The following is a 23,315-nucleotide window of genomic DNA, read 5'->3' as shown; positions in this document are numbered from 1 at the left end:
AGGATCAGGGACTGGAGTGAGGAGTGCATAGCTTCATAGTGCTTCTGCAGGGTAGTCTCTAGCATTGTGGCAGTGATCATTTCAGCCTGCGCTGTGTTACCTTGCTGGGGTGGAGTTCCTGAGTGTGGCTGGATGGATGCATCGGCGCCATCTTGGGAGGGGGGACAGAGGAATCTGTCCATCGTGCCTGCAGCCGTTCCGGGCTTAGTGGGAGCTTTGCCTGTCATGTCCCTCGGTGCACGAGGGTGTCCGCAGGAGGAACGAGAGACAGCCGCGCTGTGGTGGCTTCTGTCAGCGGAGGTGCGGCGGAGAATAGCGGCGGTGGGTCGGGAGCTCCTCTCTCAGGCGGCCATCTCAGAGAAGCCCGCGCATGCGCCTCAGGTCTTTTTTCAACCAAAATAAGCATGCAACCATAAACAAGCTGTATGCAGGAAGAAACTCCCAATCAACAGCTCCAATCCATTGGAAACCCCTATGAAACCTTAGATATCCCATCACCTTTCCATGACGGTCCTTCAGCATTCTGCACACTATCAGCCCCTGCATATTTCAGTAGAGCTTGCCATGAGTGTCCCCAGGCTACTGCTAATTTCTCTCAATGTTACTGTAAATAGAGGCATCCCTGAAAACACTCTAGCATAGCCTTAAGCATGAATCACCTTGCTGTGTGATTAAAAAAAAAAAAAAAAAAACACACATCTCAAAGCATTACGACATGTGTAAATGGTGTAAATTATAAGTGAATAGCACAGAAATGAAAGCTGCATTATAATTTGCCTCTAATCCACTGTGCTCATGCCAAAGCTCTGACAAGTTGTCCTACAGGTGTAGCTTCAAACACTCCATCTTCACATCAAGGAGCTGACCTCACCGCACACTTGTCAGACTGCCTGAAGGCATCTAGAGGATTTTGTATGTTTTTGTTTGCTTACCAAAAGGAAAAAAAAAAAAAAAAAAAAAAAAAAAAAAAAAGTTTAAAGTAAGAGCTCTGCACACCCTCTAAATACTTTTTAGGGTACCCATTTTTTTTGTTTTTTCATTTTCAAAGATTTTATTGAAATTTGTAACAAAAATCAAACACTAACAAAATGGGGTTGTTTCATGAACAATCCTATTTTCGATAATATTAAGATCAAAAGCAAAGCTCATATTTAATTAATCTACAGCATTGCAGAATCCAACTTGCCATCATATCAAAACTAATTTTCTTCAGACCTATAATAAAAAAAATAAAAAAATAAAATCTGCCACGCTTAACGTGACCCCGAGCTGAAGCGCTTGGGATCAAAGTAAGATATTCACATGAAGAGAGGGAAGCTTCAGGATCCCATTGAGGCTTCCCTCGGTGGTTCAATGTCAACAGTCGCACAGCGCTGCACCTCTCCACATCGAGGCTGCGCAGCCTCTCTTCTTGCAGGGTGGCTGTGCAGTACACACGCAAACATGGCCGCACATGCGCAGTAGCATGGACTCCACTGTGCTGGCTTACTGTGCATGTGCAGACGGGCTCACGCAGCTACTGCTCGGCTACCCTGCAAAAAGAGACAGGGACTCAGCAATAGGGGACATCAGAGCAGGGAGTAAGCCTCAATAGGATCCTGAGGCTTCCCTCTCTTTAGGTAAATATCTCAATTTGTACCAGAGCTTTGGCTTGGGTACAATTTACAGACTAACTTTTAAGCAGACAATAATGCATTGATTCAGGATCGATTGGGCCCACAATGTTCTCCATTTTCATAGGATAGGATATAAAACACTTGATCTAAAGTAGGATTGTTCACAAAACATTGTACCATTATAGGGTACTTTTCGTAAAAGAGAAAAAAAAAAAAAAAAAAGATGCAAGACCAAGTCTATCCAGAAGGGAGACATACATAGCTATATAAAACCTACCATGGTTGTACTCCAAAAACCTCTAGTGGAGGAGAAGGTCAAGTTGCGGTTTAAAGGCTATATGTAAAAAGCAGGACTTTAACCCTTTCTGTGCTTCCATAAAACCAGGAAGTAACCACTCTGCAACATCTCAGTAGGAGTGTCCCTCCTGTTTGGTTGGCAGTCTAACCCGCTTTTAGCCCTTCTTAATCCTTACAACCCAGAGGCTGAATCATTGCTGAACCATAAGTGGTGAGCGACCATAAAGACTGAGCGTCTAACTTTGATAAAGTTGGGAAGAAAAGAATATTAGTAGTCACCTACCTATTGCATCAAACTGAATGTAAGTGCAGTCACTGCCATTCCTCTGCCAGGGACAAGCGTACACAGCTCCTCCCTCCTGCACATCGGGCTGACTTGTGTTGGCCTTGGGAGCTCCAACTAAAATACTGACACTGTAAAAAGAAAAAAAATATATATAAACCATTATTAAAACTACACTATAGATAAAGAATGCAGCTCAGCATTTCAACATACAGAAATATGTATAAAACAGAACTTAAGAAGTTGTAATCAACCGTAAACATAATGCCTATGGAATGGTCCTTTGATGGATTAATGCCTAGCCTACCTTATTTCTTGGCATTGCAACATTTTGTACCTTCTATCTGGCTTCCGATAAGCAGCTGGGTACCTTTGGATCCACACAGAGGCAGGAGGGAGGGTTACTTACCACTTTTGCAATGTAATATATATGTTAGTAAGTGTATTCAAGGTCCAACCCTTTAAAAATGTTGATATTTGTCAATTTATAGGTGAAAAGGCCTATTGCAGTCCCTGCCTCGTATGCTGGTGAACCTCTATCTGGCCGGTTTCTATGGAGGTCCAGTAAATTTATTTTATTTATTTATTGTATTTATAAAGCGCCAACATATTACGCAGCGCTGAAATAAGGAAACAGCCGATCTCTGGCCTTCTACAGCTCCCAACAGATTATTCTGGGCAGCCATTGTTAAAGGACATTCCTCTTCACCATGCAGTACTGTGACACTAGATAAGTGGCACTCAATATATGGCAGTTCCAGGATACGTAAGGCCTTAAAAAAAATTAATAAAAAACGCAGCCACAGTTGAGCACCACCAGTGGCAAATAACACCAAGAATGGGTTTTTAGTGCCAGCTGTAATGTCTGGGTACCGGCCCTGTGTTATTCTACTGTTATTCCAGTATCAAGCTAGGATTGAGGAATAGGGTATGGGGGGGGGGGGGGGGGGGCAGGGAGATATTTTTACTATTATGTAAGGGAAACGTTAAGGGATATTGAAGGATTTGGGGTTGGGGGTGAGAGACAAAGCCCAAAAACGTCAATGGACTCTCCACTGCAAAGGATAGTCAGTTACAACGGTACATGAGTGTTATCCAGAAATACACTGCGAATCATGCAGTCTACTGCAATACAGGGGTGTGAATATGCCCATTAAGTTGCGTGGGCTGTGCTCTTTTGTGCAGTGTAAATTGTACAGTTTACACTGTACAAATTGCAAACTGTGTAGTGTACAATTTTATTCAGATCTTTTCAATTCAAGAACTACAAGCAATTTTTCTGACTTATTGTAAAATTTGAAAAATCTGACCAATGGAACACGTTCAATTCCTCTCCCCCTCCCCCCCCCCCCCCCCCCCATCAAAAAGGAGGAGAGGGTTTAAAAAAAAAAAAAAAACACTCCCAATTCAGAAATATCGAATTGCTGCAAAATTGGATCATTTTATTGCATTGTGTCTGGCCACCTTTACGCTCAGATTAGAAGTAGACAAGGACTTGAAGCTGCTGCTGGTGTGTTCTGCATTTTACAAGCATTCTGCTGCAAAACCGGTAGATAAGTGAAAGTGATAGCACTGATTTTGAACTTTGCTGTTGGAATGAATTCATGTCTCTTGAGTGGGGATACTTTCCAGTGCTGTCCAGGAAGGACGTGGACTGCATTTTATCAGCAGGGACAGAAGCAGCCTCACAGCTCTTGATGTAACAAGGACACATGTGGCAGTAACAGCTGCACAGCAGCTCTGACTCACACAGAATAGAATGACACATCCACTAACACTTTATTCAAGTCAACAATTCTGCTCTACTCAAGTACTACAGAACTGCGGAATGACATCAAGAATGTGTCAATGTCACCGTCCCACCAGAACTCACAGCCTTGGAAATCTACATTCCCAGCCTTCACAGCAATCTGTCACAAGCACAAAGCCATTCAGCTGTCAGCTACATTACCAGGTATAAAAAAAAAAAAAAAAAAAAAAAGTGACAAAGTACATAGAAATACAGTATGAAATAATTACAAATATAAAAACGCTATGCTTAACAGTCCAAAAGAAAGCGCAACAGAGGCAGTTTATATAATATATAAACTCATTTTCAACTTAAAAAGTTTCAAAATGTTGGTACAGGGGAAGGAAGAAAACTGGAATAGTTGTGTAAGGCCTGGTTCACATTAGCGGTTTTTTTCGGATCGGAACTTATACTGTACAAACGGAACGGATTTGAAAGGATCCAATGTTAACCTATGGATCCATTCACATGCGTTAGTTGGTACGGATACGTTCCCTGGACCTAAAAGTTGCTGCAGGCCCTAATTTTCCGGACCATGCTGCTTAGCAGAACCGATTCGGACAAAAAAAATGCAGCAGCATTGAGGCAATATAAAATGGAGCGTTTCTTCACACTAGTGAAGAAACAGACCGTTCCACGGGGGATGGGGGCATGGGCTGACGCGAACCTGAGCAACAGGAGGGTGAGGAAGGGTGCCGCAGCCGGGCGGGTGGGTTAGGGAGGGTTTATACATACCTAATCTTCCGTAGCAGCCGACGGTTCAGTCTTCTTCCGCGTCATGTGACCACATGGCGAGTCATGTGACTAGTCACATGACGCGCTGTGTAGTCACAGCGGAAGAAGAGAAAGATTCTACCACCGGCTGCTACGGAAGATTAGGTATGTATTGCTGAGTGGAAAATGATCCAGTCAATCATTGATCAGATCTGTTTTTTCACTATGTGAACCGGGCCGCAGACAGAGCCATCCAGATCCGGTGAAGCGGAGACCGGATCCGCTCACCGGATCCTTTTGGCTCAAAAACGCAATGAGAACCAGGCCAAATTCAAAAGAAAAGCACAAGGATGGATTATATCACAATTAGCTACTGCCAACAGATCAGGATAAGGTATAAAAATCAAAAACAAAACAGCACCACAGAGAGTGAGTAAGGGCCCATATCCACAAGCATTTTGCATTCTGCAGTTTTTCTGGATGCGGATTTCCGCATTGTTCCGAATGTTAAAGCGAAAATCTGGATGTGGTCAATCATTGTATGGAAAACAGAAACATGCAATTCATATTTTTTTGCATCGTGCCACAATGGCAAAATGCATTCAATGAAACTGTAACCAGTGCATTTCCATGGAGTCAGTTTCAATGAGAATATTCACAGTGCAAATACGCACTTAGATGAAACAGGCCCTTGAGCAGCGGTCACGCTTAAAACCTGCAGTGTTTTGCCGAATACAAAAAATGCATGTGGAATCTCGATAGTCTATGGTGCTGCTGCGTATTCCAGAGGCTTATGCTATTCCACAAAGCATTAAAAAGATACAACCTGCACCACTTTCCCGCACAATGCATGCGCGTTTTTATTGAAATCAATGGCTACTGTATTAAAAAAAAAAAAATCTGCACGTTAAAAACACATGCGGAAAATAGTCTGCGATTCCCGCCAATGCACGTGTGATCCATAACTGATAAAGCGGCAGAGGGCTACAACCACTAGTATATCCTGAGCACGCGACAACAATTCCAGAATAACTTGGCATCAGTGGTATAGCAATAGGGGGTGCAGAGGTTGCGACCGCACCGGGGCCCTTGGACCATAGGAGTCCTCCCTCAATGGCAGTATTAGCTCTTTATTGGTCCTCTGCTGGTAATCACTTCTATAGATGCTTTGAATGGTAGTAATCATTAACAAGCTGCTCTCCCATCCCCTTCTTGCACCTGACACTGTTGTCCTTGGCTGGTTTTGGAGCACTGTATTAATTGTTATGTATAGAATGCTGGGAGAGGGTGGGGCAATGTAAAACTTGCACTGGGGCCCAGAGCTCCTTAGCTACGCCACAGCTTAGCATGAAATTTAGAATAAGCAGTTTTCTTTAAAAAACAAACAAAAACAAAAACGGTAATCATCTGTTAGCCAGGCGCATCCGGCAGGTGGCACTAATTACTATTCCCCCTCCAGGCCGACATGGCTAGTAGGGAAAGATGCAACTCTGGTGGAGTTTTGTCGCCACCTGCCGGATGCGCCCGGCTAACGGATAAGTACCACAAAAACAGTATGCCTAAGCTTTAGTATTTGCCATGTTGTCTGTGTTCTATATTCAATACAAATACATGCACTGCACTGATGAGGATCAACCAATCAACAGTCTATATGCATGCTGTATTTTTGTAGCTCTGTACATTTAACAAGCTGATACATCATTGCATTCAGGTGGTTCTGGAGGTGCAGCTAGTTTACAGAGACAACAAAGGATGATTTGCACATTCAGCAGGGATTCATTGTGGGAGACATATGCGCACTCCAATCTGAACTAGCGCAAATACCTTTTGTTTTAACCACTTGAGGACCGTGGGCTTTACCCCCCTTAAGGACCAGGCACTTTTTTCCATTCAGACCACTGCAGCTTTCACGGTTTATTGCTCGCTCATACAACCTACCACCTAAATGAATTTTACCTCCTTTTCTTGTCACTAATACAGCTTTCTTTTGGTGCTATTTGATTGCTGCTGCGATTTTTACTTATTATATTTATCAAAAAAGACATGAATGTCAAAAAAATGATTTTTAACTTTCTGTGCTGACATTTTTCAAATAAAGTAAAATTTCTGTATACATGCAGCACGAAAAATGTGGACAAACAGGTTTTTGATTAAAAAAAAAAAAAAAAAAAAAAAAAAAAAAAAAAAAAACACATTCAGTCTATATTTATTGGTTTGGGTAAAAGTTATAGCGTTTACAAACTATGGTGCAAAAAGTAAATTTTCCCATTTTCCAGCATCTCTGACTTTTCTGACCACCTGTCATGTTTCATGAGGGGCTAGAATTCCAGGATAGTATAAATACCCCCCAAATGACCCCATTTTGGAAAGAAGACATCCCAAAGTATTCACTGAGGCATAGTGAGTTCATAGAAGATATTTTACTGTCACAAGTAAGCGGAAAACCCCACTAATGACCCCATTTTAGAAAGAAGACACCCCCAAGGTATTCCGTTAGGAGTTTGGTGAGTTCATAGAAGTTTTTATTTTTTCTTGTCACAAGTTAGCGGAAATTGATTTTAATTGTTTTTTTCCACAAAGTGTCATTTTCCGCTAACTTGTGACAAAATAAAATCTTCTATGAACTCACCATACTCCTAACGGAATACCTTGGGGTGTCTTCTTTGTAGAATGGGGTCATTTGTGGGGTTCCTATACTGCCCTGGCATTTTAGGGGCCCTAAACCGTGAGAAGTAGTCTTGAAACCAAATGTCGCAAAATGACCTGTGAAATCCTAAAGGTACTCATTGGACTTTGGGCCCCTTAGTGCACTTGGGGTGTAGAGAAGTGCCACACGTGGTACCGCCGTACTCAAGAGAAGTAGTATAATGTGTTTTGGGGTGTATTTTTACACATACCCATGCTGGGTGGGAGAAATATCTCTGTAAATGTTCTTACACACAATTGTCCATTTACAGAGATTTCTCCCACTCAGCATAGGTATGTGTAAAAATACACCCCCAAAACACATTATACTACTTCTCCTGAGTACGGCGATACCACATGTGTGGCACTTTTTTGCACCCTAACTGCGCTAAGGGGCCCAAAGTCCAATGAGTACCTTTAGGATTTCACAGGTCATTTTTGTTTCAAGACTACTCCTCACGGTTTAGGGCCCCTAAAATGCCAGGGCAGTATAGGAACCCCACAAGTGACCCCATTTTAGAAAGAAGACACCCCAAGGTATTCTGTTGGGTGTATGGCGAGTTCATAGAAGATTTTATTTTTTGTCACAGTTAGTGAAAAATGACACTGAAAAAAAAAAAAAAATCAATTTCCGCTAACTTATGACAAAAAATAAAATCTTCTATGAACTCGTCATACACCTAACAGAATACCTTGGGGTGTCTTCTTTCTAAAATGGGGTCACTTGTGGGGTTCCTATACCGCCCTGGCATTTTACGGGCCCAAAACTGTGAGTAGTCTGGAAACCAAATGTCTCAAAATGACTGTTCAGGGGTATAAGCATCTGCAAATTTTGATGACAGGTCGGTGGTCTATGAGGGGGCGGATTTTGTGGAACCGGTCATAAGCAGGGTGGCCTTTTAGATGACAGGTTGTATTGGGCCTGATCTGATGGATAGGAGTGCTGGGGGGGGGGGGTGACAGGAGGTGATTGATGGGTGTCTAAGGGGGTGGTTAGAGGGGAAAATAGATGCAATCAATGCACTGGGGAGGTGATCGGAAAGGGGTCTGAGGGGGATCTGAGAGTTTGGCCGAGTGATCAGGAGCCCACACGGGGCAAATTAGGGCCTGATCTGATGGGTAGGTGTGCTAGGGGGTGACAGGAGGTGATTGATGGGTGTCTCAAGGTGTGATTAGAGGAGGGAATAGATGCAAGCAATGCACTGGCGAGGTGATCAGGGCTGGGGTCTAAGGGCGTTCTGAGGGTGTGGGCAGGTGATTGAGTGCCCTAGGGGCAGATAGGGGTCTAATCTGATGGGTAGCAGTGACAGGGGGTGATTGATGGGTGGCAGTGACAGGGGGTGATTGACAGGTGATCAGTGGGTTATTACAGGGAAGAACAGATGTAAATATTGCACTGGCGAATTGATAAGGGGGGGGGGTCTGAGGGCAATCTGAGCGTGTAGGCGGGTGATTGGGTGCCCGCAAGGGGCAGATTAGGGTCTGATCTGATGGGTAACAGTGACAGGTGGTGATTGATGGGTAATTAGTGGGTGTTTAGGGTAGAGAACAGATGTAAACACTGCACTTGGGAGGTGATCTGACGTCGGATGTGCGGGCGATCTATTGGTGTGGGTGATCAGATTGCCCACAAGGGGCAGGTTAGGGGCTGATTGATGGGTGGCAGTGACAGGGGGTGATTGACAGGTGATCAGGGGGATAGATGCATACAGTACACGGGGGGGGGGGGGGGTCTGGGGAGAATCTGAGGGGTGGGGGGTGATCAGGAGGGAGCAGGGGGCAGTTTAGGGAATAAAAAAAAAAAAATAGCGTTGACAGATAGTGACAGGGAGTGTTGATGGGCGATTAGGGGGGTGATTGGGTGCTAACAGTGGTCTGGGGGTGGGCAGGGGGGGGGGGTCTGAGGGGTGCTGTGTGCGCTCAGGGGGTGGGGGGAAATAAGTGTGCTTGGGTGCAGACTAGGGTGGCTGCAGCCTGCCCTGGTCGTCCCTTTGGACACTGGGACCACCAGGGCAGGAGACAGCCTGTATAATACACTTTGTATACATTACAAAGTATTATACACTTTGTATGCGGCGATCCGGGTGCTAGTAACCCGCCGGCGCTTCCGAACGGCCGGCGGGTTACAGCGCGAGGGGGCGGAGCCAGTCGCCGGCGGCTGATCGCGTCACGACTAACGCTATCGCGCCGCCCATGCCCGTACAAGGACCGCCGCCATTTGTACGTACGCCAGTCCTTGCGGGGTCCACTTCCCGGCCACCAATTGCATATACGGCGGTCGGGCAGTGGTTAAGGAGGCAAACTTTTGTTTTGCGTAACATTTTAGTAAGAGTGCTTTTTGGTCTATAGTAGCCCCTTACACACTCCGAGGAGTTCTGGTTCTCCATGAGCTTGCTGGGTAATCTCTAATTCTATATTCAATGAAACACAGATTACAAGATCTGCAAATCACCACATTTTATTTCGATTTCCATATGACAAAATGTCACAGTTCTGGAAATTCAGTTGTACATTTGTGAAGTGTCTGCACTCATATTGAAGACATATGGCCTAGAGTCTTTTTTTGGTGCACATAAATTGCATAATAAGCAGAGCATTAAAACTTAACACACAAGTTCACTTATTTGTAAGGCATCTTCATCTTGTTAGCGGGATTTTGTGCAAGAATCCAATCTAATCCACAGTCTGCGAGGACTACAGGTGAGAGGAGCAGACCGTAGGTAAAAGAAATAACTTTTACTGACAGTTAATAAGAGCTCTTCTCCTCGGCTGATTACCCCTTTGTCATGCTTGGTTTACCACTTAAGAAAGCATCATTGATGAGTGAACAGGTGTTCTGTCAGAACCCCCCTCCCCTCTCCTGTTACCAGCGTTAGCCTGTAACTCATTATTAAGCCACAGGTGTGCGTCATTCCAAGCCAGGTGAGCAGCTGATGATGACCGGCTAGCACGGAATCATTTCTAATGAACACTAAGTACATCTGATCCAATGGAATTAGAAAGTGCCGATTACCTGCCTATTACGCCAAAACTTTCATGCTACACCAGCTCAAATGTAAACAAATGTGACCTATATGGAGGAAAGCTGCTGTTGCAGGTGTGTGGCTGAAACTGCTGGAGCTGAAGATCGGCATGATATTTAGGCAATTAAGCGTATTTAAAGCTGTATTGTCAACATAAAAATCAAATTTCAACAGCAACTGGTCTGAGTGTATTAAGTGATAAAGATGCCAATCCTGCATTCAAAACTTGCAAAACTTTTTCTGCTGTTATGGTTTGGAGTAAGGACATACTTTAGGAGCACTGGCTCTAGTGCCAAACAGTGCCAAAGAGTTCAATGCTGGGAGTTTATCTAGAATATATTCCTCCTCTTCCATTTATTTCCCTGCCAGCTGCTTATCAGAAACTCCCTCTGATTACTTGTTTACAAGCAAGGCTGAGGTGACTCAGTGATTGGATGTGTAAAAAAAAAAAAAAGAAAAAAGAAAAAAAAAAAAAAAAAGACAGTGAAGTTGCTAGTATACACCTCAGTGGGAGTGTCTGAAGACTCTGGGTGGAGGGCAGATAATGAATACACAATGAGCAAGAGAAGGGAGGGGGAAAACAAGAGTCAGGGAGGATATGATGTCAGCATTAGCTTGGCAAAATGGCCACTGCCTCGAATAGGATTTTCTGCTTCTCCTTTATAAAATTCACAGGAATAGTTGCGTGGATAGCACAATACATCTGTTATGTAAATAGAAGTAGTATTTATCTACTTATATATGTGTTTTTTGTTTCTAGGTTAACATGGGTGTCGCTTGTTCTTTAAGAACCAGATAAGTAATGTGAGTATTCATAAGCTCTCAGTAAATTACCATTTTAAAGAATATCACAAGTGAAACTTTAAATATCAGATCCATTCACACTGGTCTGGACTGGACTTTTGTACTATCCACAATTTTTCCCACAGAGTAGATGAGTTACCATATAGCCTATTGGCTGTGGTCTGGTTGGTGCCCAGAGCAGATACATTTCAAAGGACTATTGGAGTGGACACTACACTGTCTGCTCCCGTTGGCTATTCAATGTCCAGCTTATGTGGGAACCTAGCCTTATACATGCAAGACTTAAATCGTGCGGGGCTGAGGCTGTGCATAGGCGTAACTAGACTGTTGATATACAGGGGAGATGGGGGGGGGGGGGATGAAGGCCCCCCACCCACAATTACTGTTGACCCAGGGATCGAGTCCCTGTGGCTAATAATTCAGGGCTCAATACTGTAGGCACGCATTGCTGGTGTCCAGGCTAGCAGTGAGTTCTGTTGATAATTGGGAGGGTTGACAGCAAGGAGCTCAACAGAGTGGGCGGGGACAGTAAAAAAAAAAAAAAAACAATGCCCTAGACCAGCACTCGGCTGAGAGAATCTGTTAGGCCAGTGGTTCTCATTTTCAGGTGAGGGCGGCCTTGATGGCTCTGAATTTTGATGGTGCGGTACTCAGTTTGAGAACCCCTGTGTTACGCAGGTGGCTGAGAACAGACTAATGTATGTATAAGGCTTTAAAGTTAAGGTGCATACACACCCCTGATGCTTTCATGTAGGTCACCCATCGGGGATCAGGACCTCAATCCACTTTGGCTACATCACTGGGCCGGGCTGCATAGATGTGAAGTCAGCTTTGTAGCTGGCAGTATCTTTAAAGTGAGCCATTGCTCGGGCGATCACTTTCTGATAGGATAGTTTTATCCCAATGTGTTGTGGTATGTCCTACAATATAAATCGCATTGGTAATGCAAGTTATATTTTAATGGTACGGTCACATGATGCATAAGCAGTGAGACAGTTTGTTGCCATAACGTGAAGCAATGCGGTACAGCATAACGAGCGAACAGTTGCAGTGAAGAAAGTATACTTTGTATGTACTGCATGCACTGTATGCAATGCCCTGCAAACATAACACGTTGCGACTTTTCCCCTCAACTGTGTTGCGAGATCCTGCTTTTGTAGGCTACGTAACAATGTCCCAATGAAAGCGTAGCCTCTACAGCTGGCAACAAAGCAAGACTCAGGCAGGGGACACACTTGTCCTTCAGTTTTCTGTGCGTTTTTCTGCGTACCTGCTCTGCACATCATGTGTGTTTCCATGCAGGAAAACTTGCAAGTTTTTTCACAACAGCTTAAGTAATTGATAGAGAAAACTGACAAACTGTGCAGAGTCATGCAGAATGTCAGTTTTTTTCTGCGCGCGAAAATTAAATTAAGTGTGAATTAGCCCATTGATTAACAGGAGTTCTCTGTTTTTCTGTGCAGAAAACATGCACAAACAGTCAAGTGTGTTCCCTGCCTCAAGCCACATTCGCAATAAGCCTTGCGGTGCAACGTCCGCTTTGTCATGGCTTACCGCACTACACCACCACTGCGACATTCACGGTGCAGTGCGTGCGTTGCAGTATAACAGGTTGCAGTATGGTCATGCACTGCATGCAATGTTTTACCAGTAAACGCACACATTAACAGTATGGATCATACTTTTCATTGACTGTATGCTTCACTTTACCAGCTTCAAAGCAGCTGTAACGTTTGGTACGACTTTTTCGTTCTGTTGCGTTCCTGTTACACAAGGGACACAATAGCCCTGACTTCACTAAGATCATGCTGGAGATAAGGCAAGAGAAAACTTGCCACCACACACAGAGTTATCCTACGCCCTCTGTAGTCAAGTTACCTCCTCTGTAGTCATTTTCACACTCAATTAACAGCCTGTCTTCAACTTTAGAATTCTGGAGTTATTTTAAGGATTGAAAAGTTAACTTAAAGACAGAAGAGTTAACTTTAGGTTTGCTAAGGTAAAATGTTTCCTGAATACTACATGCCTTATCGTCATGGTGATAACTCTAGAAATGTTATTAAAGACAGGAGATAAGCATAGTGAATTGAGGCCAATGCCTCACTGTGAATGTGGCCTTAGGGATAAATGTAAAGTTAACATGATACAATGGTTTTACTATTGTAAAAAAATAAATTCAGACAAGTCCTCTGTAGAAAAAAAAAAAAAAAAAAAAAAAAAAAAAAAAAAAACGTACTGGAGGAAAAAAAAGGTTTTACGATCTTCTGGCAGTGACTAAATTCACAAAGCCTAGAGTTAATGGGGATCTTACAGAGCTGGAGAAAGAAAGAGGAAGAAAGGAAGAGTAGCAGTTTCCGTCATGAGTACGTCATCCTTCTAATCAAGCGCGTCTGCACAACAGCTTTAAATCGGGACATATATCAATCACCTAGTATGGTGAAATGGCCCAGACTGCCTCCTCCCTGCGGGAAACAGCCGAGCTTCCTTCCCCCCCCCCCCCCCCCCCCCCCCCCCCCCCCCAGCCCGAGGGCATGCTCCAGTCACTGAATCAGCATAGCAACCAGAACATCCTCCCTTAGTCACTTTCTACCTCATAGAATTCTGGAAAGTCAAACAATATAGCAACGCCCCAGCTTATGAAGGGTTAAAACCAAGAAAGGCATTGTTCTACTTCCTCCCAAAACAGAAGCCTCAGCTGAAAGGCCGGAAATGGCCGCATTATCCTATGGCAAGTTCCTGGCTTGTAAACTTTGGTCTCCAGAAAGGAAAAGAGGGGGGAGGCGCACATGGAACCCCCAATCGAATAACCCACAACGATGCAAGGAATTCTAGATGGACTTTAGACGGAATCTGGGCAGTGGAATGTTTAAAAGTATTTGGAAGGAAACAAACACAATGGGTATAACGGAGCAATACATCACTATTAACAAACACTGACGGCGAGCGGACGGCTGTAACAATGCAGAATAGCAGATCGTCCCGTTATCAGTCATCACATAATGCTAATCTAGGAAAAATTCCAAAAGGAGGAATTCAGGTCAAACTCACATAAGCAGTACACAACCTAAGTGTGTATGTAGAAAAACTGTATGGCCCAGGACAGGAACACCTGAAGATGGGGGCTGGCTGGAATTGGTTCCACTTTCCTAAAATAGTCTCATTCGGATGAGACAGAAAATTTTACACACACACACACACACACACACACACACACACACACACACACACACACACACACACACACACACACACACACACACACACACACACACACACACACACACACACACACACACACACACACACACACACACACACACACACACACACACACACACACACACACACACACACACACACACACACACACACGTTGTGAGCTCATTTTTTTTTTTTCTATACAAATTGTTATTTCATTTTAGTTTAGAAACCTTGAAAGACTATACTCATGATAACAGCTTCTCTGTAAGAGAGCCAGATCCGCTACAAGGGCAGGTACCTAGGACCAGATTAGTGTCCATGAGGCCATCATCTCCTATCAACTCCTCTACCCACCTTACTAAAAGGCCAAGCAGCAAACAATTTTGCCTCAAGGTGCTCATCAATTGTACAATCCTACCAAATCTATGCACAGTAGTTAAAGAGAACCTGAACTGAAACTTAAAAGTCAAAATAAACATAACACGTCATTCTTACCTCCTGTGTAGACCCTTCCGCAATCTTTTTCTCCACTCCTACATCCTGTTTGTCCACTGATCAGTGGAATGCTCTGTCCTCCATACTGAAAATGGCCATTACCCCATAACAGCTTCCTGGTCAGCACACTGTTAAACTGTAATATCACCCACTTGAGCCATAGGGAAACATGGACATCATCTTGCACATTCAGTTGTAACTGACAGCAGTTGATCGATAACTGACAGTAACTGGTACACAGTATTTCAGTTCTGACAAAATCTTGCCAGAACTGGAAGGGATCACTTTAAGAAGAAAATGGTACGCTTCTGAGAGGGACGGAGAGGCAAGTATGCAATATTCATTTGCAGCTAAGTCATGTGTATATTTTAAATACTTTTACTCGCTTCAGGTTCCCTTTACAGGCTACACAGAGTTAAATGGATACTATAAATAGTTCCTCATTTTACATAGAAATGGTAAGATTGTACAATCAACACGAACATTCTGTACAGATCACCTGGCAGAGCTAAAAATGTCTCCACCAGTGATACATTTCAGAATGTAAATCAGGGAGAGGACAGATTCTACAATGGGAAACCACTGATTAAATCATTTGTAACTAAATACTGTAAAAAATAAGCAATTTTATTCATAACGTTATTTTTACTTCAGTTCTCCTATCTCAGCCTAATGCTGGTCATATTTGTAGATTACAATGCAAGCTTTACATTTTTAAACTTTAAAAAAAAAGCAAAACAAAACAAACAAACTCAGAACTACAAGTTGATCAGTTATATATTGATGAATTTAGTATAAAGAAGAGTTGTCAAAATAAATAAGATGTTCATGCTTGCCCATGACCACCACTACTGTTAAAGTGTAACTATCGGGCATAAAATCAAAAATCAATTCTTTAATTTTATCTGGTAAACAAGTAATAAGGATGCTAATCAGGCAATCCAAAAGTTAAAATCTATTACTTTTCTTGTTGATACATGATCATTCCCGAGTTTTCCTGACTTATTTGGTGCACACAAAAAGGGAGTTACAGGGCATGCTGGGTTGTCCTTTTTTCTTCTCTATTTACGGTAAGTAATGCAGCCTGATTAGCTGAAGCCTCTTTCCCTCCAGTTTTCCCCTCCCACCCCTCTGTTCCTCTCCGATTGGCCAATACTGTATTTCTCATGCTGAGACAATGCACTTTCTATAGTGAAGGTCAAATCAGGCAGAAGAGTGTAAGGGAGGAAATTACCAGGGCTGTGGAGTCGGTACAAAAATCTTCCAACTCCGACTCCTCGGTTTATGAAACCACGACTCAGACTCCCAACTCCAGGTATCCAAAATGGCTCCGACTCATACTCCTCGAATCAGACTCCTTAGTCTAATACTTAACAGGGCTATGGATTTTGTACAAAAATCATCCGATTACAACTCCTCAGTTTTCGAAACCACAACTCCGACTCCAACTCCAGGTGCCCAAAATTGCCCCGACTCAGACTCCACAGCCCTGGAAATTACATCAGGATTGGCTTCAAAATAGCCACAGCTGAAATGGGAGATGCTAAGAAGAGTTTTCTCTTTTTTTACTGTGGAAAAAAATCAAAATCAAAGCAGACTGTGCAATACATAGGTTATGCAAGTAGAGCAAGTATTTATCTACTTATATATGTGTGTTTTTTCCTGAGATAGTATAGCTGACAGGTCCTCTTTAATATTTATGTATTCAGTCTACTGTCTTATTAAAAAAAAAAAAATGAATGTGTACTTTTCAGGCTGCTGTATCCTCGAGAGAACTAGGTTTATCAAATACAAAAAGTTTTACTTGAAGTCATTCTTCTCTTTTGTCTGTATCCTTTCTTCAAGTAGCAAGGACTAACCCCACCAAGATTCCTAGTGGAGTAAATATAGAAGAGGCAGACATGACTATACAATCTGAGCCTGGAAATCACCACTTGTGCAATTTCAGTCCTTACAATGTTTTATATTCACCCCTGATGCTCAGATTTCAAGACAGGCAACAGGTCACATGCACAGGCTGACCCAGAGAGCGGTGACGCAAGATTTGGAATATCTCCGGCAACATAATACGTGCTTTGTGGCTGCACAGAGGACACGCTTACAAGATAATAAGTCAGGGAACAATAGCATTTATAAAAAAGCAGAATAAATAATTAAGATTAAAGAGAATCTGTATTGTTAAAATCGCACAAAAGTAAACATACCAGTGCGTTAGGGGACATCTCCTATTACCCTCTGTCACAATTTCGCCGCTCCTCGCCGCATTAAAAGTGGTTAAAAACAGTTTTAAAAAGTTTGTTTATAAACAAACAAAATGGCCACCAAAACAGGAAGTAGATTGATGTACAGTATGTCCACACATAGAAAATACATCCATACACAAGCAGGCTGTATACAGCCATCCTTTTGAATCTCAAGAGATCATTTGTGTGTTTCTTTCCCCCTGCAGCTATCTTCCACTGAAGTGTCAGGCTATTTCTTCCTGCAGAGTGCAGACAGCTGTGCCTGTATGTAATTCCTCAGTATGTGAAAGCCCAGCCAGCTCAGAGGAGGATTTATCCAGCTTGTAAAAGATAATAGAACAGAGAGAAGCTGCACTAATCTAAATATCACACAGGCAGTGTGCAAAGAGGGGCCTGGATGGGGGAGTTCATAGCAGAACCACAACACTGAAGAACTTGGCAGCCTTCCAGACACAGGCCTGACAAGTCTGACAAGAGAGAGATAAGTTGATTTATTACAGAGATGGTGATAGTAGAACGTGCTGCAGTAAGCCAGAACACATTAGAATAGCTTTTGGAACTTGTAGGATGATAAAAAACAGGATGCAATTTTTGTTACGGAGTCTCTTTAAGGCCGAAATGCTACTTGCCCCTTTTTTGCATCTATTTTTGGCGAGGAACATTGTCTGGAGGTTTCCTCATACTAAATTCCTCAGTCGTGAATGTGGATAATGTTTAAACAGATAAATAGATTCCTGTAAAACCTATTGGCACAATACTTTATCTGCCCTCTCTTGTGTGAAAGGTTAGCAAGGAAATAGGCTGATGCAGAGTAATCTAACTGTTCACCAGGTCATCCTCTAAAGAAGCGAAAGGTTTGAACTCCTGTGTGTAATAAGAGCAGCGTACATGCCACGTTACCGCTTATGGGTCACCTGGGGACACACAACTATGAGGAGAACGGCGGATTAGAATCTCAACGCTCTGTCATTAAAGAGGAAGGGGGCTGAAGGATAAAATGAGGGAATCTCTTCTGCCTTTTTCTCATAGCCCTCTCTGCATACAGCCCTAAAAAAATGCTGCCTTCCTGGCAGTATGAACATGCATCATCCCCCTAGTGTAACTAGCCACAAAAAACAAGCAGCGATCCAAACCATTGAGACTGTGCCAAAGCTTCCTACAGCTGTTACATGACCAAAAAGACACACAACTGGGAGATCTGAAATGTGAAAATACAAAAACTACCCACCAGTATAAAGGGCTGGTTCAGACAGACGTTTTTGTGGCGTTTAACGCTGCGTTTCAGACGCAGCGTTTTTTGGGATCTACTGCCATCCCATGCAAGTGAATGGGAGCGTTTAGAGCTGGCTTTTGCAGGCTTTCATGAAAGCCTGGCGGTAGATCCCGGCATTGCGTCTAGTCTCGAAAGCAACATGCTGCTTTCAGAGGCGGTAAACGCCAGGAAACCACAGCAGAGACCAGAACTGCTAGCCTTAAACGCTTCCCAAAAGCCTTCAAAAGCTAGCTTTTAAACACTAGCGTTTAAACGCAATGCCAAGCGAAAGCTCAGCAGACGCCTGTGTGAACCAGCCCCACCCCCAGTATAGGTAGCCAGATGCAGTCCCCTGAGGATAGTTAACCAAATATAGCCCCCCCCCCCCCCCCCAGTATAGGCATGGCCGGATTTGTACTTTACCGCCCAAGGCCCACTATCACCAGGTGCCCCCAGACTGACAGCATCCTTAACTGCCCCTCTAACAAGGCAGGGATTAGATTGTAGGCTCCTCAGAGGACAGTTAGTGAAGTGATGGCAGGGATTACATTATAAGATCCAATGAGGACTGTTAGTGACATGATGGCAGGGATTATATTGTAAGCTCCTTGGTGAGTGGCACATTCGGTGAGTGACAGGCAGCTCAGAGATCACTGCAAGTGCCAGTTCGCTGCCCCTTCGTCCCCCCGCGTGCCAGTTCCGGCTGTTTGTAGCCACCCACAGCTATATACAAACTGTAGCAGGACAAATGTTTGGCAGGCTAACTGCTACTGCTACCCTGCTACCCACAGCCTGCCCCTTGCTTTCCTGGTGCCCTAGGCCATGGCATGTTTGGCCTTGCCCAAAAATTGGCCATGTGTATTGGTAGCCAAAAGTAGGCTCTCTGCAGTATAAGTAGCCAGATGTAGCCGCGCCCCCCCCCCCTTTCTCCCAGTATAGGAAGCCAGAGCCCCCAGGATTAGGTAGCCAAATGCAGATTCTTTCACATCCCCTTTAGGTAGCCAGATATTATCCCGGGCATTAGGTAGGCAGGGCCTCCCATTTTGCAGAGAGCACAACATAGCGAGAGGCAAGTGACTAAACGTCCAGCAAATGGAGAGACCCATGGATCGGCCTTCCTCATCAGCCTCATGGTCCTCAATAGCTGCAGCAGAGTCCGTAAATCTTCTGTGGCAGTGGGTCACGTGATGACTGATGCCCTGGAGCCATGGAAACCGGGATGCTAAGGAAGACAGATCCAGAGCGTCTCTCCTTTTGCTGGATGGTGAGTCACTTACCTCTTGCTGTATTCTCTGTATAGACCCTGCTTCAAACCCCCTCTCCCCTCCTTCCGGCATCTCACCCACCCCCTAGAAAAACGGCAGTGGCATCTACTGTCTGAAAGAATTGTGCAGATCAGGTTCATGCTTTGCAGAAAAACCTGGACATGGATTAGGCAGACGTTCGTGGACAGGTTGATGCTTTCCTACGGGAAATCATGGGGTCCATTTTCCATATCTATCTGAGCGCTGCTGTCCACTCTGGGAAGCCGTCCAGGAGCAGGTCTAGCGTGACCGGCCCTAATACTGAACAACATGACAGTGGAAAGGGAAACAGATTATAGACTAGTTCGGTCCTTTGGCATCCAAGCCAGAATTATAGCATTTCTACAATTTCATGGTGAGTATATGCCACTTACAAATAGGCCAAACACTTCCTGCGAATTCTAACTTTAACTGGCCCATTTCTGAGCTGCATACCATTTGCATTACTCACTAGCATCTCACGGACCATCTCTAGTCATTTGCATGTCCCCATCCTTATTTAAAAATGATTGCACGTGTTTGAGGGAGAAAAAAAACAAAACAAACAAAACTGTAGGCAATGTAAATGTTCTAGCTCTTGCTAGAAGTACCCTGTGCCTCCTTCATATTTTTAAAGGACCACTACAGCGAAAAAAGCAAGCAATCTGACACAACCAACAGGTTTTGGACTAGTCCATCTCCTCATGGGGCATTCTCGGTTTTCAAAAGCATTTCCCGAATAGCAGTTGCCAAGTCTAACAGCCAAAATACTTTGCAAGTCTGTACGGAGGCTGGCATCTTTACTATTTTGGCACAACGACAACTGTAACTAGAGGGCTATGGAGGCTGCCATATTTATTTCCTTTTAATACCAGTTGCCTGGCATCCTGTTGATCCTCTGCTTCTAATACTTTTAGCCATAGACTGCCATAGGCTGCAGCAGATCAGGTGTTACGGACATGGTCAGATCGGACAAAAAAATTTGCTGCATGCTAGTTTCAGGTGTTATTCAGACACTACTGAAGCAAATGGACCAGCAGAGCTGCCAGGCAACTGGTATTGCTTAAAAGGAAATAAATATTGCAGTCTTTTCACTTCAATCGTCCTTTAAAATATGTTCAGGAAATGCTTTTGAAAACTAAAAAAAACAAAAACAAAAACAAAAACAAAAAAAAAACCTTGAGTACCCAATGAGGAAATGGACAAGTCCAAAACTTGTCCATTTGACAGAGATGCCTGGCTCTTCTACTGACCACATATGCTATTGCTTCGTTATTGCCTGATGAAGCGGGATCAAACCTGCGAAACGAGTTTCAGATTTGGAGTTCATAAATAAAATCTATTGACTGTCTTTACTACAGTCGTTGTGTGTCTACTTGGAGGAGGCAAGTCCACCACTACCTCCTCTATTTACCAAGAATTTGGTTTTTAAGCTCATGTAGCTTCCTTTTATCCTTTTGGCACCTCTGTTCTCCTGCATAAGTCCAAAACTTGTCTTTTCTGTCAGATTTCACCTGCTTACTATTGTCTTTTTCTAGAGTGGTCCTTTAACATTCTGAATGTGCACATTACTAGAAAATCCAGTAGGCAGCGGTGTAAATTGGGAAGTCGTGGCCCATAAAGTGATAAGAAAAACATAACCAGAGTCACAAGCTAGCATTTTGGAGGCGAAAACCATTAATTACATTTTTTTCCCCTGATTTTCTTGCACAAAGTCATAAGACTCCCACCCCCATATCTCTATCCACACCCTATGCTGCCTACACAATATGGCCTTTCATCCAGCTGTTTCCTTGTTGCCCTAACAACAGCCCCTAAACACACACACTGTAATAGATTCCAAGCATAACAGGCAGCAGGGGTCACATGCGCACAGCTGGTTTTCTGGGTGTGAAGAGTGGGCGGGAGATGATGCAGTAATACAATCACTCCATGTGGAGAATGGTCTGGCACAAGGTGTGTGTGGAATTTGTGGATGTGACATAAACCCTTTATCATCTCACACAGCACATGCTCCACAGGAAATCAAAAAAACTGATAGGGTTAAAGGGGTTAAGGGAGGGGGGGGGGAAGGGGTGTAGAGCACAGCTGCAATATTTGCCAAGTAAACAGTTCCATGAATCTGCAATTCCCTGAAAATAAATATTTGGGTCGTGTTCTGTGGAAAATGTGCTGTATGATTTGCTGGAAATAATTTTGTGCTGTTACCCTCAGAGAGCTGGCTGTGTGTTCTACTGTATTTAAACACATGGAAACTATTTTGTAGATCAGAAACGTTATCAATACTTGTCCGTCCAAAAGCTTACCAAAAGTAGTACTGCTGAACTGGAATAGCTTTTAACAGTTTTCAGAGAAAGTGTCTCTCAGGGCTGTGGAGTTGGTACAAAAATCTGACTCCCAACTCCTCAGTTTATTGAAACCACCGACTCCAGGTATCCAAAACAGCTCCAATTCCTTCACAGCCCTGGTGTCCATGTTGCATGAACGTCCAATATACATCCTTCAGATGTGCAACATGTCAAGCTGCAATGGCCAAAGCTACAAGAATAAAAATTGCCACAGAATTTCTTCCATGAACACCTATCCTTTCAAGGACATCTTCCTCTGTGTCACATGAGCCAGTAATGGTCCCAATGGGAACTACATGTTCAAATGACATACCCAGCCTCCATCTTTTCCATCTGCTTCCATGAGGGTTTGTTAAATCTAAGTGTTTGATTTACCAAGGTTGGAAAACAGTGAAGTACACATTTGATCTCATTTACTTTCCAATATTTATAACAGGTGGCAACATCTTTAGTACTGGCAGGTGATCTCTGTGGAATGTTTGTTTACTGAGAGTTCTAAAGCCAGTGGAAGCGATTTCTGGTCTACCAGAATGCTCTGGGGAAGGGGGGGGGGGGGGGGAATGCATACTTAGAGACATTGAAGTGAAAACTTATGATATAATAAATTGGTTGTGCAGTACAGATAATTACTATAAAAGATTAGTAGCAAAGAACATATTTTCATGTTTTTATCTACAGTTAGTGTTTTTTATAACATTGCATCATTCTCTAATATTTGCAGTTTACACACTGCTCGTAAAAAAACTTTTAGAATGCTGAGTAGTCTTGTGAACTATTGATCTGTCCTCAGAAAGAAAAAAAAATTACAATGACTGACAGCTGAGATAAGCTTCAGAAGACAGAGCCCTCTGACTTTGAAAGTCCTGAATCTCAATGGCTTTTTTGCATAGATAACTGGATTTCAACTCTTCCTGTACAGGAAATAATATTAGACTTATGCCTCTGCTCCTAATGTTTTATTTCTTAGCTGTACTACACATACAAATCATTTTTCTTCTTTTCGCTTCAGTGTCTCTTTAACAGCCTAGGCCAGGGGTCCCCAAACGTTTTGGGTCGAGGGCCAGGTCAACGTACTTCAAACTGCTGGGGGGCCAGAGTATACATAAAATGATGTAGAAGTATTTGCAGGCCAGACAGTGAAGCATACTCAGGTGACAACCTGCAGTGGATACCAGCGAATTATGGCTTTCTGGCTTCCATGTGGATGGGTGGTGTCAGCACTGCTATTCTATATGCGGACCACCAATATTTAAATATGTAGCTGACTGCATCTATAAGTAAT

At 43.4% G+C, this 23,315-nt stretch overlaps 1 protein-coding gene across 2 annotated transcripts in view; it reads right to left on the bottom strand.

Moving 5' to 3' along the window:
- The window catches only part of ITGA5 (integrin subunit alpha 5), a 165,553-nt gene that overhangs the window by 83,272 nt on the left and 58,966 nt on the right, over nucleotides 1-23,315 (bottom strand). For both annotated transcript variants that reach the window (XM_068267157.1, XM_068267158.1), the window contains exon 2: nucleotides 2,197-2,327. In XM_068267157.1, the coding sequence (XP_068123258.1) occupies nucleotides 2,197-2,327 (131 nt within the window). The remainder of the gene's footprint in view (nucleotides 1-2,196; nucleotides 2,328-23,315) is intronic.

Source organism: Hyperolius riggenbachi, chromosome 2 (assembly GCF_040937935.1).
Source record: "Hyperolius riggenbachi isolate aHypRig1 chromosome 2, aHypRig1.pri, whole genome shotgun sequence".
NCBI classification, from domain to species: domain Eukaryota; kingdom Metazoa; phylum Chordata; class Amphibia; order Anura; family Hyperoliidae; genus Hyperolius; species Hyperolius riggenbachi.
The sequence above is the reverse complement of the archived record's forward strand: the minus strand, read 5'-3'. Positions and strand labels throughout refer to the sequence as shown.